The 15,909-nt window shown below is 50.0% G+C and overlaps 2 protein-coding genes across 9 annotated transcripts in view; one reads left to right on the top strand and one right to left on the bottom strand.

Annotated features, from left to right (window-relative positions):
- Positions 1–10,163, top strand: part of TPCN1 (two pore segment channel 1) — a 49,915-nt gene extending 39,752 nt beyond the window's left edge. For 3 of the 7 annotated variants that reach the window (XM_032447960.1, XM_015878160.2, XM_015878158.2), the window contains 10 exons: positions 130–237; positions 1,449–1,520; positions 2,268–2,357; positions 2,919–3,034; positions 3,746–3,792; positions 4,345–4,413; positions 4,842–4,926; positions 6,233–6,369; positions 7,493–7,573; positions 8,725–10,163. In XM_032447960.1, coding sequence (XP_032303851.1) covers positions 130–237; positions 1,449–1,520; positions 2,268–2,357; positions 2,919–3,034; positions 3,746–3,792; positions 4,345–4,413; positions 4,842–4,926; positions 6,233–6,369; positions 7,493–7,573; positions 8,725–8,847 — 928 coding nt within the window. In that variant the 3' untranslated portion in view covers positions 8,848–10,163. The other 4 variants (XM_015878159.2, XR_001558546.2, XM_015878161.2 and 1 more) reach the window with 4 other exon arrangements.
- Positions 10,164–11,430: 1,267 nt separating this feature from the next.
- SLC8B1 (solute carrier family 8 member B1) lies at positions 11,431–15,900 on the bottom strand. 2 transcript variants are annotated; one of them, XM_015878168.2, is made up of 15 exons: positions 15,025–15,900; positions 14,703–14,855; positions 14,568–14,620; positions 14,426–14,483; positions 14,212–14,317; positions 13,974–14,141; positions 13,795–13,902; positions 13,662–13,718; positions 13,449–13,579; positions 13,236–13,377; positions 12,797–12,918; positions 12,545–12,698; positions 12,376–12,456; positions 12,041–12,105; positions 11,431–11,958 (listed from the first exon to the last, which is right to left on the bottom strand). In XM_015878168.2, the coding sequence occupies exons 1-15, from the start codon at positions 15,163–15,165 to the stop codon at positions 11,761–11,763; spliced, it is 1,737 nt and encodes a 578-aa protein (XP_015733654.1). In that variant the 5' UTR covers positions 15,166–15,900; the 3' UTR covers positions 11,431–11,760. The 2 variants fall into 2 exon arrangements, with proteins under 2 accessions (XP_015733654.1, XP_015733655.1); XM_015878169.2 differs by lacking the exon at positions 13,795–13,902.
- Positions 15,901–15,909: the final 9 nt, after the last annotated feature.

The raw sequence follows: 15,909 nt of genomic DNA, 5'->3' as shown, positions 1-15,909 counted from the left end.
AGCGCAGGCTTCTGCTCTTAGCCTTGTGCATCCTGTTAGGGTGAAGCAACACCAAGTGCCTCCTCTCTGCTGAAATACTAGGGACGTATCATTGCTCTTGCTTTTTGTTGTTGTTGTTTTTGTTTCCAGCTTTGACTTCTCAGTCACCCTGTTTGCATTCCTGGGGCTTATGGCACTGGCGTTCAACATGGAGCCATTCTACTTCATTGTTGTCTTGCGACCTCTTCAGCTGCTGAGGTGAGACAGGGACACAGTGTGGGGAGCACAAAGAACAGGTGGGGAAGAAAACAGCAATGTCTGTTTTCCATCATTTCAGCTGGGGACTGAGCTCCTACCCAGGAGAGGGCAAGTATTGCTCTGTGGGTATGTGACCATGGCAAACACAAATCATGTAGAGTAATGAGATTAGACAGTGTTATCAAAATGAATGATAACAAAAACTTCAGATGGGATATGAAATCCCGTGCTTTGGAGCTTAAGCTGATCTCTAATAGAGATCAAGGGATTTACCAGGGGCAGATTACCCTATGTCTGCCTTCATGGGGTTCTTACACCTCCTCTGAATTGTCTGATGCTGTTCAGAGAAAATCTACTCTGTCAGGGTGAAACAGTCTGAGCCAATTTAATAATTTCCATTGAATTACCTGAAATTACAGTTTTCAAAGGATACTGCTTTCTGGGGTGAAGTACAACCCTGCTCTGGCTGCATTTCACTTTAAGTGAGGCTGAGGCTTGTAGCCTCTGTTGTTCACTAAGATTTGTCTGATTAACCCTCTTGTTTTAAGGTCCATTCACCATTGTAGACCACTGGGAGAGTTGTAGGTGGAAGGCATTTGAGAAGCAAAGTATTGCTTTGTTAAAGGCAAGCTAATGCAGTTTAGCTCTTCAATGAGGATTTAAAGAACAATTTGATGCTCCAGTGGGGGGATGGAATGTTTTCTCTGCTGCCCCCTGCCAAAGCCTGTGTTTGGCAGCTTTGCTTCTCCATAACAGCTGATGACATCACTAAATTTGAAATTAGCAGGCTCACTGTGGTTTCCGTTCATCAGTTTTTATTTGATCACAGAGTAAACTCAGAAAAGTTTGTGTCTGTGGAAAGGAGTATTGAGTCCTGACTCTGTGCAGTTGAGACTCTAGTGGCTTTTTTTTTCCTAAAAAAAAGGAATAATTTTAAAATCTTTGGATCATGCTGCATAAGAGGATGTGGGGGTCTTTCCTTGAGAGTCGTTAATCCTGAAGGCACCTACCTGGATGGATTGCAGGCATTCAGAATGTTGTTTAGTAAACAGAGATTACTAGAGCAAGTAGAGATCCTGTTAATTTGGTGTCAGAAAACCTTATCTCGTTGTTCACCTGGGAGGTTCGGAGAGCTGTGATATTCTTTTTAATATTCCCACCAGCTCCAGAGAAGTTGCAGTGCATATGTAAGCTTTGGCTTCTCCTTTCAGACTCTTTAAATTGAAGAAACGCTACAGGAATGTCCTGGACACTATGTTTGAGCTGTTTCCTAGGATGGCCAGGTATGGATTCACTCTCTTTGAATGGAGAAAGGGGGGTTACGTTTATTGGCTTGGGCTGTGGTCCCCCTTTTTTTTTTTGTTTTTGTTTTTGTTTTTGAGCAATTTGTGATGGGAAGTTCTTCCGGGACACCTCCTGCTTCTATAAGGATAAGTAAGAGTTGATGTTTAACTTTTCTACCCCCTGAATTTGATTAGAGGGAGTCCCATTTGTGACGAGTATTGGCACGAATACATTCAGTCACAGGTGTTTCCTTGTCCTTCATACACTTTAGAGCATTACTGTGAAACTGTGGGGCAGAGAAGGAGCTTGGTGTTTGTGTGGGGCATCATTGCATGTTATTGTCTTTGAGCAGATCTGGGTAGAGCATTTTAGGTAGAGAGTGTTGTTCTTGGAACTGTCCCAGCTTTTGAGAATGTGGAGAGGGCAGAACCAGTGTGTTGGTTTTTAATTAAAGTTCCTCCACAGTTTTTCTAGCAGAAAAAATACAGACTGGGAGGAAATCCAGATTGTTCTATAATTTTTTTAGAACATTTCTGCCTTGAGTGAGTGAAAACTCCTTGAAAAGACCTTTTAAATGAACACACAAAGAACAGCAGAGTGATGCTGGCAAAGAGGGTGGTGTGTGGGTTTTCAGTGCTGCTTCCTATCCCTTGGGAATTCCTTCCACAGCAACCAGCCTGTGACTTTGTATTTTCCCTACTTTAGTAACCTCTCAGTATTACAGTTTTTGTGGTTTTTGCCTGCAGCTTAGGTTTAACCCTGCTGATCTTCTACTATTGCTTTGCCATTGTTGGCATGGAATTCTTTGCTGGTGTGGTCTACCCGAACTGCTGCAAGTGAGTGCTGCAAATCCATCCCTGTCTGCAGTGTGTTTGGTGCTTAGTTAGTTAGTAGTAGCGCCTCTGGCAGCTCTGTCTTTCTGGGGGGAAAGGGCCAGAAGATGTGTCTGGGTGGGGCTTTGTTGCTAAGGCAGTGTTCTGGGAAAATCTACATGACTTGCTTCACTTCTCTTCTACACTGCTTTTGGAAAGGAAAGATTTGACTGGTTTTAATGAGATGTGTATTACTTCTCATGTAGATGTACTGGGAGAACTTCTTTCTGGTATTGTAGCTAGGAACACTTTTAATTTCTGCTCTAGAGCAAAGTTGAGACTTTCATTTCTGGTTACACTAGGGCTGCTCTGCCACATGAGACAACTGGGTTCTCTGGTCTCATGTTTGCTGAATGACTAGAAAGACTCTCTGGGCTTGTGCTAAGCTCTGAGGGCTTTTTCTTAGAGAAATAAGTGTTAGCCAAGAGGTAGAAGCTGGGTGGCAGATTCCAAGTGTTTCTGTTTTTTGTAACCCTAAGAAACTGCAGCTCTCTTCTCATTCTTTGTCATGGTTTCTTCAACCAGCACAAGCACAGTTGCAGATTCGTACCGCTGGGTGAACCAGACAGTTGGCAACAAGACAGTTGTGGAAGAAGGCTATTACTATCTCAACAACTTTGACAACATTTTGAACAGCTTTGGTAAGGACAGTTTTTCGCTAGCAAAGATTGTTCTGTACTGCATCTGTGTTCCTGCAGAGCTAGATAGCATCACTGCAATGCTCATGTAGACCTGAGACTCTTTAAGAGTTGTCCTAGCACACCTCAGATAACATCCTTCTCTTTGGGACAATATCAGCTGAGTAATAGCCCGCTTGCTTTGCAACAAAATCAAGACACAACTCTTAAAAGCCAGTGCTGAAGCAAGCATATCTGTGCTGACTGGTGAGCAGACCACATTTCCAAAAATGTGTAAGGAGGGCTTCAGCGCACTGCATCTGCAGAGCTAGCAGTAATGCTAGTATATTTATTTAAACCCGCCGATAAGGAATAATTTGAATATGGTGATTACTCTTAACAATTGTTCTTAATGTGTGAGCAGAAATACTTATCTCCTGGCAATTTCAGAGCTCTCCGTACTTTATTGGGAAAGGGTCAGGTCTGTTTCTGACTCTGAAGAAATACTGATTAAGCCATGTTCTGTTTCTTTGTGTCTGCTCCCTTTTGTCATCAGTGGGAAGATGACAAACTGCAGTGATGAGGGTCTGCATTCTGTATCTGGAATTGCTGGCTGTGTTGAAACTTGGTATCTTGCTTCAGTCTTCCCTGTCAAGTACCTTATTAAGAAATCTTTCTAAAGTAGGTCAGGTTGGATAAAGCAATTGTCTTTATTTTTCTCTTACTTGTATGCAGTTACACTGTTTGAGTTGACAGTCGTCAATGATTGGTACATAATCATGGTAAGTAACCCTTAGCTACAAACAGCACAGTCTCTTGCCAGTTGAGCTTGATCTTTTGTGCAACCACTGCTTTCTCCCCTTGCATTTGGAGATGGGCGGGATTAGTCCCAACACTGTCGCTTGCTGTGGTCATGTGATTGTTAATCCTTTAGTGATATTTTACATGCCACCTGACATGTTTTCTTGTTGAACTTGACCAGCCCTCAGGCTAAATTTTGCAATCTGGACAAGTGAAGTCATGCTATATTCCAGTGTATCACCCTGCTGTCCAGGTTGTGTTCTCATAGTAGCAGTGGTTCATACAACCACAGGCCTTAAAGTGTTTAGTGTGTTTGCATAGAGGATCATCTCATTTTGCCTTTAGAGACAGATTACCTGTAAGACCCATTTGGGGCACTGAGCATTGTGCAGGCAGTCTCTGTGGTTAGCTATGGAGCCATGAGTATGAGACAGACAGACAATATTTATGCTGCCTTACTTCTGTTAGCAAGCAGTTAACAACTAGTTCTCCCTTCTTATGTGTACTGGTGACTTTTTTCCTTTCTTCTCAAGGAAGGGGTGACATCTGAAACCACTCACTGGAGCCGCCTCTATTTCATGATCTTCTATATTGTGACCATGGTAAGTTTCTGAAGATGCTTCCTGTATCAAACTGGGGAGATGGTGAGGGGAAACTGCTTTTGCTGTGTTGCAGAGGGAGCTCCCATCCCTAAATGAGCACAGCTTTGTTCCTATGCATAATGTCTTCCAGAAGAAGGTGCAAGCCCACATCAGTTACAGGAAGTTACACTTATAAGCACTGACAAAGTTGGTGCTGCATAAATCTGGGCCTGGGGTAAAGACTAGGGCAGCACAGCCTTTTTCTGGCCCCTTTGTGGTTGACTGTCACTGGTTGACTTTCAGGCAGATGTGTGAATTGGGATATGTGCATCTTGGAGCACCGGGAGATGAAGCACAGGCCAAAATACTCAGCTTTCTGTTGTTAAATTGGACTGCAAGAATCCCCCAGCAGCAGCCTCCTGATCTCTTCTGTTCATGTCCTCTCCCAGGTGGTGATGACAATCATTGTGGCATTTATTCTGGAGGCTTTTGTCTTCCGCATGAACTACACTCGGAAGAACCAAGATTCAGAAGGTTAGAACTGAGGACTGGCTGACATTGCATCTTCTCTCTGGTGTCTTGTCTTAAGTCCTTTACCAAGGGAGTGGTGAGGTGCTGGCACAGGCTGCCCAGAGGTTTGTGGAGGTGTTCAAGGCCAAGTTGGATGGGGCCCTGGGCAGCCTGATCTAGTATTAAATAAGCAGATTGGTGGACCTGCATGTGGCAGGGGGTTTGGAGCTTCATGATTTTTGAAGTCCCTTCCAGCCCAAACCATTCTGTGATTCTATGGTTATGTCTGGAGGACTAGTAAAGACCAGATTTTTTTTTATTTTTATTTTTTTCAAAGCCTGAATTCCTAAGCTCATTCTTATATTTTTGTATGGTATTTCTATCTGACCTTTCTGTTCTGCCCATCATTTCTCCCTGCCCAACATGCACAGCAAGGAACACTGCCTATCTAGTCCTCTCTGTCTCCCAGTTGTACTTAGACTGGTGACCATATGCTGGGTTTGGATGTACCTTTTAAGAACAGACTGTGACTGGTCTCTCCATCCTGTCACACCTCTGTCAGTTGTCACTTCCTCACTGTCCTTTGTCTCCTGAGCTGTGCATCTGTAGCTTCAAGGCCTGCTAATTTAGATACCATCAACGTATTAATTTCTTGAAGGCCTTCCCTGCTATTCCTAGGTGATTTACACCCAGACTTTTCTATTCAAACTTTGTGTAAACTAATCTTAATTCTTTACAATTTTCTGCAGAGAAGCTATACTTCAATACATTCAATGCCAGAGAATCTTCCTTGCAGGAAGATGCAGTGAAGGCTGCAGTCAGAGGAATAGCTGTGATTAGCTCATCCAATCTTTCTTAGGTGCTAGAAGATCCAGACGTATGGCATCATGTCAGTAGAAACCAGGCATTATTAGTTAAAAAAACATTCCTCATCCTGACCCTTCAGGTTCCCAGTTTGAAGGGTGCAGTGAAAGGCATTAGTTAACATTTATTTCTCAAACTGTGTTGGGCAGCTGAAGGTCAAAAGTCAGCAATTAGTGCTTGATTGTTTGTTTTGCTAGTTAGCTTACAGGTAGCAAAAAGCTACAAGGCTTTAACATATCATGCTCCTTGGTATCTTAAGAGCTGAGACATGCTTGCTGACCCTACACGCTAATTTTCTTCATCCTTCTCTTGTTGGGGAACAAAGACGTATGTGTTCCAGTCAAAAAAGTAGATGTAGACTGTGACTGACATCCAACTTAGACCTGCTTGCTTTGCCTTCCAGGGTTATGGAAGCAGAATTCATCATGCTGACTTCTCTTTCTGTTTCTTTTTCTTGCCTGTCCAGAAGACAATGGCATTGTGCTGGAGAAGGAGATCTCCAGGGAGGAAGTGATTGGGATAATCGAGCTGTACAAGCAGAGTTCAGCTGCCACCGAAATTTCTCAGCTGCAGAAGATTGTTTTGCAGATGGATAAACATGGGGTAAGAGGAAACCCATAATATAGGTTCTTGACTTGAAGGGAGGAAGGCACACCAGGCCTGCAGGTACCTTTTTGCTGTCTTCCAGAGGAAATCCATATGCATTTTTGTCATGTTTAGAGCTGAGTTGTAAAGAGGAACTGTGTGGAACTGGCACAAAGTTGTGCTGCTCTGGAAAAGCAGCAACTGAATGTCCTCTGTAGCCTTGACAAAGACTGATTACAGCCTGCAGACTTCACATAGAGCTGTCCTGGCCCAGTACTGGCTGGAAAGAGAATATTTATCTTTCTCTAGAAAAGCCATTCTTATCCTCCCACCTCTCTTTCTGCGCCATCATACACTTAGGCCCAGACAGTCCTGAAGCATAATGCAACAGTGCATTCATATTGATTCCAAACACCAGCTTTCTGTCCTCTGAATAATTTTTTTTCTGGGGCAGGATGGACAATTGGAAAGCTGAGCTGACCTGGTTGGCTGGGTTGGTAGTTAAAAGTTGAGTTCTTGTTCACACAGAATTGTGATAATAATGCTACTTAGAAACAGATTTCAAGTCAGTTAACCAAGCGATGGTGTCTTCAGACTTGCAGTGGAGTACAGAATGATGGTCTGGAGTTCCTTTGGTTCTCAGTCCTGGTCAGATGACTCATAAGCAGAGAGTAATTCATAACTCAGCCCTCTGCTTATATAAAATGTCTAGGCCTGTGGAGTAAGTGGTATGTGCTAAGCAGATGAGACCTGAAATTGTTCTAAGCTGAAATCTTCCTTTGGAAGGTTGGGTTTGAGCCTTGTTTCAGGTGGTATGTTCCTCTGACAAAACTGAGTGCCCCTGTGTCCGTTTGAGCTGGTGTCCTGCAGCACTTTGTAGCCTGCAGGGATCCCTGCAGTGAAATACATCTCAGCCTGGAGCAGATGCCTGCATTTAGTCAGGTGATGTGTGCTCTGAAATAGCATTGTCTTCTGGCAATGAGAAGAGCCTGGAACAGCCTAAGCGCTCCAGTGGGTGACAGGCATCTGCCTGAAGGGTCCCTGAAGGGTGCCTGAAGCTCTAGCACTTCTCCTGTGAGCTGCTCAGTGACTGATGAATGCCATCTTTGTGTTCATCTCCTCCTTCCCTGCAACTCCTTAGCAAGTGTCAATGCTGTTTCTGGGACGCAGATCGAGGACCAAGAGTGACTTAAGTATGAAGATGTATGAGGAGGAGATCCAGGTATGTAGGTGTGAGTTGGAAATACCAACAAGCCTCTGTCATTAACAGAACACTTCATGTTGCCTAGAATAACAAACTAATGTTTTTAAATGCAGGAGGCATTCTCCCTCTGAGATGCAGGCAGCTCTGTGAAAGGAGCAGGCAGTACATGAACTGTGCTTTAGATTCATCAGTGCTGGTGTTCGGGGACTTTCTTAAGCATGTCAGAGCCTCCTTAGTGGGTTCAGGAGCTCAGCTGTGTTGATAACATGCATCAGCAGTGGCAGTAACAGTGCTGGCTGCACGTACATGCTCAGCTTGCCAAGCTTACCCACACTCATGAAGGTGGGCAGTGGTTGCTGGCTAAGAGCACATGCACAGTGTTCCAGGGACTTGGCTGCATGATGCTAATTTATTTAGGCTCTGGAATGTGATTGTGTTTGAGCTTGGGTGTGACTGTCCAACAGAAACCAAGTGCACTGCAAGTGCCAGTTGTTCCTTCAGAGTAGCAGGCAAATGAGGATGGGAAACATTTAAATTAGCTGATTCTCTGGATAGTTTAAGGCATTGCTGTTAAGTGTTCTTTGAGGCTAGGAACCTTATGCCATGAATTTAGTTACTGTTGAAAGGTCATGGACTAGTATAATGATTATCAATGAAGGCATTAATCTCATAACCGTTTGAATCTTTCCTTTGTCCCCTAGCAGCTTGTGGATGAGTCTTCAGTCATGGTAACAAAAATAAGCACGTTAATTGTTGTGGAGCTGGATGGTAATCTGCAGTGAAGCTCCCTGCTTGTTGTGCTTGGTCTCTGATACAGGGATGTAATGTCTTTGTTGTCTCTGGGTGCAACTTTGTAAGCTGCAGACATCATAACTGTGATGTCAGTATGACAGTCCCTGGGCACTGGGCGACATCTGAGTGTGATGTTTCCTTGCTCTGGTTTGTCAGGCCTGACAGCGCAGCCAGCTGTAGCTGAGCCACAGCTGCTCCTTCTTGCCCAGGCTGTGAATGCTGATATGTGAGTGCACCCTTCATGGCTGTGCTGTGAGACTGGGCCATAAACAGGGCCTTGGAAAAAGCCCCTCTGAGCACACACAGACTGGGGTCCTGCTGGTGACCATGTGGCAATTTTGGTGCAGAGACTGATCTGTTCTGATCTTCTGTCACAGGAATGGTATGAGGAACATTCCAGGAAAGGGGAACCCCAGACACCGTTTCAAGAGTCTGCATCTGCTTCCCAGAGCTCTCTGAAGCCCCTGAGCCTCCGACAACGTTCCCAGACCATCATCTAGGCCTGGGTAGTGCAAGCTGCCTTCTATGCAATAACCTAGAGTATTACTTCACAGCGTATATGTTGAGATGATGTATATAGATCTGTTCCATGTACTGGTTGGTGTTAGGGATAAATGCTCTTCCACTAAGCAGCAAAAAAAAAACAACAAGTGGACTCTGCTACAACCAGACTGAGCACGATGTCTGTGTTCAGCACAGAGTGACCTTCTTGGATACAAATGGAGACCTTTTCCATCTGAGCTGCTTCCCAAGCTCAAGCCAGCTGTTTGTCTTAGCAGTAACAGACCCAAGGGAAAGGGATGTGTAATCCATTAACAGCAGGAAATGCACTGAGGCTATGTGCTTACAATTTAAACAAACAAAAGAAACGGTCCCTTTTGAATGTAGAGAACTGTTCCTTGAGCTGGCAAATGCTGACTGGGTCAGACCTTAGGATGGTCATCTGCTGAAGGTCTTTACTATTCCCTTGAATTCTGGATGCAGAACTGTGAAGGACAATGATTCTTCTCACCTGTCTGCTTTTCAGTGTCTGGCAGACCTGGTAGCTGGCAGAGAAGGAAGGAGGGGGGAAGGAGCTCCTTTGCCAACTCTGACATGTTAATTCTGGGATTATGGCAGGTCGCTTCATCTCTTGTGTTTCATTACTGCAAAGTGGTGACAGTCCGTCTCTGACTTCTTTTCTTATACTGTCACCACAGAAAGTGCTGAGAGTGAACAATGTCAACATGGAGGTTCTCTCGCTGTTTGGTCTTTTCTCAGGTTCAGATTACATCTGGCAGGGATGGGAGGCTTTCCCCTTCCTCTGGGTGAATCAGGCAGTGGGATGTAGGGAATGGGCACACAATCCCACATACCTGTTGGTTTTTTTTCTAAGTAGTACCAGTACATGGCACAAAGACAGAGGGACAGGACTGACCCTACATGTTGCACAGAGAGCATTTTCTGGAAAATGATGAGATTTTCAGTGGCAGGCAGTGTGATCTGTGCTTATCATCTCTGAACAGCCACACTCCCTGGGTGCCTCAGGACAGCTTTGTTTTCCTTCTGGGTTCTGCAGGTGGTATGAAAGTACTTCTGAAACGAACCTTGAAGGAAAAGAAGTTTGAGTATGGGGCCTCCCCTACTATTTACTCTTCCTCCCTACCTTACCCACAGACTAATGACAATCATTTTGTAGGGAATGAGGGAGGAACACGGAGGATTTTGTATGCTGGTCTTTTGTTTATAAAGATAATTTTATGGACGTGTCTGTAAAATGTTCTATTTTTCAAGCACACTAATAAAAAGCATTGCATTCTCAGCTTTGTAGAGACAACAGCTTGCTTTTCTCCTGCCTGCTCTTTCGGAAGCAGGGCTTGGTTTCAGTTTACAGATTGCCACATCCTTTGGAGATGAACTGTGCCAGCCCCTTGCAGGAGCACTTGCCACATGCATGAATTCTTGCTCCTGGCCCTTGCTGGCTCACAGCCCAGCTTCTTTCTGTCCCCCTGCCAGTATTCCTCTCTATATTACCATAATACTTTCAAACTTATATTTTGTTTTTATAACTATCCCCAAGGGGTAGGAGGGGCTGCAGCTGCTGTTGCTCTTTCTCCTTGGTGTTTGGTGCTGTGTGGTTGTTGTTGGAAGCTGGGGCTGGCTGTGGTGAATCCAGGGCAGAGCCAATAGCAGCCAGCAAACAGCATCTGAATTCTTGTGAAAGCATTTATCCCGACAGAGAAAGGAGGAACGATCTGGGTCTAGAAGGAAAGAGCAGCAGGAGCTTGAAAGCTGACAGCAACAGAGCGCTCCTTGTGCAACTGCCCTCTGTCCCCCACAGAGCAGCACTGGGGTTACCCACAGCAGTGCATCCCTGCATCAGGGCTGGAGGCCACAGCCTGTGCTGACCTGTGCACTGTGTTGCAGTGCCAGCAACTTCAGCTGCATGTGACTGCTGTTGGGAAACATGCAGGCAGTGACCCCAGAGGAAGCTGTGGGCCCAGGCTGTGCTGCAGGGCCTCTGCCTCACCCCAAGCAGCCTCAGGTCCTCCCTGCAGCCCAGCCAGGGCTGCACACACACCATCTCACAGCAAGCACCACCCACAGAGGCTGTGTAGTTTTTAGTTGCAGGTTGTCCGTTTTTACAGTGTCTAAACCTAGTTATCTAGATCAGTCCATGTCTGCGATGGCGGGGGGGGGGGAACAGTAGGCCCCAAAAGGTAGAGGGGTAGGGAGATGGCAGCTGGGCTCAAGGAAACAAACAGCAGCAGCAAAGATCTAAGGAGTTAAAACTTATAATAGTTAAATATCTGAATACAAGATAACAAAATATAATACAATCTAACTGAAATGAGGCTAATAAATCAAGTAAAATAAGAGAGAGAGTTTTCCGAAGTCCAAGAAACCTACTTTGAAATTGAAGGTGTATGGCATGGAAGCACACCCACACCCGCTGCCAGGCAGTGAGAAAGTGAGCATCGCTTCTGTTATTTTCCTTTCTGACCGTGAGGTCCTCTGGGACACGTAGTTCTTCTTTACTCCACATGATGTCATGATGTGGAATACCAATAGCAAACATCAGAAAACCAGGACACAGATATTGCTAAGTTGCACTCAAGCCTTTACTTAACAATTTTTCCATAGTACGTGGCAGTCAGCCCCAGAGGAGTCCAGATGGGGAGGTGAAGGGGTGTCCCAGCATGTGCTCCCCTGTGGCTGCTCCATTCCTATGCTCTGGGGCAGCAGCCAAACCTTTGTCCTCATCCTTGTTTGGAGACACCCCAAGTTAAATGAAGTTCAACAGAGTGGAGCGAGGAGATGGCTAGTGCTTAACAAATCCTCTTCCTTTCCCAAAACACAATCAGTTCTTTCTCCAGAGAGCAAATGTGTGGCCCCGCAGGCTGCAGGAGGGCAAGGACGTGGCTCTGCAGCACTCAGGTGGCAGCCAGGTGGATCACCCGGAATTCGGTGAGCAGAGCCACACAGAGAAAGGCCAAGTAGTAGAGGATGAGGCAGGTGCCGTATGCCTTGCCCAGCTGGAAGCACTGTGCTGGCACCGCCACAAAGGAAAACACCAGGCTCAGTCCCAGGGCCCCAGCCAAGATCCACACCAGGAGACTGTCAGGCTCCAGCTGATGGAGAGACAGAGGGACACCGAGTGACAAAGGGATCCTGGCAGTGCCAGCCCGACTGCACTGCAGCCAGCAGCTTTACCTTCACCACTGTCTGGCTGCTGGTCATCTGCAGCAGGCAGCCCAGCCCCATGCCTACCAGAATATCTGAGGCTAGTTCAGGATGAAGAAACAGCACAGCATCACCCCGAGCCCTTAGGGTAGGAACAGCACCATCCCTCCCTCCCAGCCTGGGTAAGACCATCAAAGTTCAGAGTACTCAAGGACAGGTGGCTTTGGCATGGCCTGGGGCTCCCTGGGGTGGCACAGCCTCTTCCCCTCCCTCCGTGTGGTAGATTCCAGGATGGATCCTGTGCAGTTCAAGTCCCCTAGATGCAGGCCCAAGTAGCACCCTACCCCCAGCAACCTAAAGGATACTGAAGATGATGCCCCCAAAGCAGGCAGAGAAGGCCATGCGGGGGTAGCCCTGCCGTGCCATGGTGAGATCGGAGAAGGTGTCTGCAGGACAAGAACAGCAAGTGCTGGGGGCCACCTGCACCCCACTGAGGTACAGCATGCCCCAAGACAGATAACACAGGGCCATTACCTCCAATGCTGTTGCCCCAGGCCAGTAGGGTCAGGCCCAGCACAGTGTTGCTCAGCTCGAAGATGATGCCCAAGGTCTGCAGGATGTTCACCACCTCCGTGGCTGCTGCATTGATCCACAAAGCACTGGACAGGAACCCAAGGAAGGCAAATACCTGCCGGGACCAGGTGAGCTGGGCCCTGGCTGCACTCTCTTGGGGCAATGGAGGCACAGTCCTTGCCCACATGGTGCTCAGGACCAGGGGCACCTTACGCAGTGGTATTTGGGTGGCTCTTCATTGCATGTGGTCACAAAGACGATGATGGCCAGGACGGAGCCAATCAGTGCAACCAGTGCCCAGACTGGGAAGACACCCTGGATCTGGTACAGCCCATCTGTGTCATGAAGAGAGAGAGGGAAACTGCATGGCCACACAGGCTGGGCAGGACCCCACCAGACTGGGGGCACAGCACCAAGCCCTGAACCCTGAAGCCAGTGCTCCCCTGAGACCCAGACAGAGGGGCCTCAACGAACTCAGTGCAGGGCTGTGGCTGCAGTAGCACAATGGAGCCCCCCACCCTGCCAGAAGATCTTAAGGGGGATGGAGAGGATGACGCCACCCCACTGCAAGCCAGGCCTCCAGCGTGAGGCATTGGGGCCAGCCCAGTCTTGGCCCCCCCTCAGGGGCTGTGAGGGTACCATAGACTCTTACAGGCTCCTGACTTGAGGGTGAGGACACAGAGCAGGGGCCCAGTGATGATGTGCAGGCAGTTGAGAGGTCTCTTCCAGTTCAGGTCGTTTCTGTCGGGGTCCACCACAGGCACAGTGAGCAGCAGCACCAGCTCCACAGGGACCTGGGGAGGAGGGGGCTCATAAGTGACACATCCCCCAGCACAGTGCATTTCTCCCAGCCCCACCTGCTCACCTTGAGCACCTTGAAGAGCCGCCAGTACCAGGGCTTCCTCCTCCACTTATGCTTGTCCAGGGGGTTGAGGGCAGAGCTGAGGATGTGCAGCGAGGTCTCATGGTAGGGCAGCAGGGGCCGATACTCCTCACCTGTGTGGGGCCACAGGGCTGTGCTCTGCAAGACTTCCCCAGTTTGATCCACTACTGGAGACAGCCCCACAGCACACCCTACCATAGTCTCCGCAGTCGGCGCTCGAGGACTCCTGCTCCACAGCATCTGTTGGTACAGCTGTGGGGCAGCAAGGAGAAAGTGTGTGGGGGGGTATGCCAAGGGATCCCCCCCAGCACTGCAGAGTGCTCCTTACCTGGCTCCCACGGCCCGGGGTGGGATGACCCATCCCCACGCTGCCGGTGGTGAATCCAAGTGCACACCACCACGGTGAAGACATAGAAGACATAGAGCCCCAGGTATCCTGCCGTGGGGCCAGAGAGGTCAAGGGACCCCTGGGCTGCCCCACCCTCCCCTGGCTTCCACAGCGCTCACCTAGAGCTTCCCCCAGCGTGATGCGGCCAAAGTAGAGGACCAGGAAGGTGAGGAAGATGGCCACCATGTAGAAGATGATGTCCCGGAGGAAGGGCCTGGAGGCTGCTGCAAACGGCTTCACCAGGGCAATGCCGCCAGCCACCATTGTGGTCACAAAGATACCAGCGCCTGCCAACAGACACAGCCCAGTCAGCGGGGTCCTGTGCCCCCTCGCCCCCCCAACCAGCACAGCTCTTACCAAAGACAGCCCCGACCGCCAGCCCGGCTGTTCGCGGGTCAGAGAAGGCCACCACAGCACTGAAGACATCCGGCGCCCCATTGCCAAAGGCCAGGAAGGTGACACCATGGAGGGTGGGCGTCAAGGAGAACCCCACCGAGCCGGGTCCCTGCGACCCTTTCCCCCCCCATCACCCTGTAACCCTGTGCCCCCATCCACACAAGGCCGAGGATACTGCCACGTTGTGGGACAGCTTCAGTTTGGTGGAGATGGCCGACAGGTTGGGGCAGAAGCTGGAAGAGCACAGAGCGGTGATGGGGACGCGGGGCCGCAGCGCGGGGCCGTTCTGTGCTCCGCGTGTCCCCGGGACCACTCACAACTTCTCGGCTGTCACGGCGAGGACGACGAACAGGTAGAGCAGCCACAGCGCCTGCGGGCGGACAGACGGCGCGTCGCCCATGGCCGCCATCCCCCAGCAGGGGCCGCCCGCCTCCCCCCGGCCCCGCGCTCACGTAGAGGCTGACGGACAGCGGAAGCAGCGCGGCGGGGAAGGCGCAGAACGCTCCGCCGAGGTAGTCGAGGAACCCGCCGTCCATGCGGCAGTCCGGGGTACCGCGCACGAAGCGGCACCGCTCGGAGCTGTTGCGCCTCCGCACCTCCCGGCACTGCGGGAAGAGACGCGTGTCCCAGACGCGTCCCCGGCGGGCGGCCGGCGTTCACCACGGGGTCGCGGCCGCCTCCGTCCCTGCCTCGGTTTCCTCCTCCGTCCCACATCCGTGGGGCGGCGGCAGAGGTCGGGACCCGTCATCCCCGCCGCCTCGTATCCCCACTCACGTCCAAACCCCGGTCGTGTCCCACGCCGTCAGCGCGGGTCCCCGCGTCCAGAGCCGCCCCGGGCTGCGACCCGTCGTGCCCCGCCAGCGCCCCGACCACGCTCAGCGCGCCGGCCACGCTCAGCGCCCACAGCGGCCGCATCGCACCCCACGGCTCCGGGACAGCTCGGAGTGCGGGATGGGGGGGGGTTATTACCCGCGGGGGGTAGGAGCCATGGCCGGGGGGGAGAGACGGGGTTAAGAGAGGGAGTGGAAATACGAATGGAAAGAGAAAACAGGGATAGGAATAGGAATAAAAACGGGAGAGCAAAATAGGAATATAAAACAGGAATAGCGTTAAAAATAAAGATACAAACAGAAATCGGAATTAAAAGAGGCCACGGGCGGCAGCCTGGGAACGCGCCCTGGCGACGGACCGAGTCGCCGCGTCCCCGCTGCGCTCAGGTCCCGGAGCTGAGCACGGGAATATCGCGGGGAAACCCCCGGACCCCGGGGAAACAGACCCGACGGAGCGATGAGGACGGGACCCCGCAGGCACCGGGGCTGCCCGGGAACCCTCCGCCCCGCACCCACCGTGTCCAGCGGCACCGCCACCGTGCACGGGCAGCTGACTTCCCCCCCGCCTTAAAGGGACCGCCACCCCCCGCTCTTAAAGTGACAGCGCCTCTGTGGCACGGGAAGGGGAAGGCCGGGGGGGGCAACCGGCAGAGCCCCCGCCGCCCGTGCGCTCTCAGGGCACCGCGCTCAGCGTGGCTGTAGGTTGGCCGGGCCGGGGAAGCTGCGTGTTCCCACCTCCGAGCCTTCCGACCTCGCGCGGCGCCTCCCGGGGACTCTGCCCGCTGGGTGCAGCGAGAGGGAGGTAAACAGCCGCGATTGTGTAAGCTCA

Source organism: Coturnix japonica, chromosome 15 (genome assembly GCF_001577835.2).
Source record: "Coturnix japonica isolate 7356 chromosome 15, Coturnix japonica 2.1, whole genome shotgun sequence".
Taxonomy (NCBI): domain Eukaryota; kingdom Metazoa; phylum Chordata; class Aves; order Galliformes; family Phasianidae; genus Coturnix; species Coturnix japonica.
This window is presented reverse-complemented; position numbering and strand designations above follow the sequence as displayed.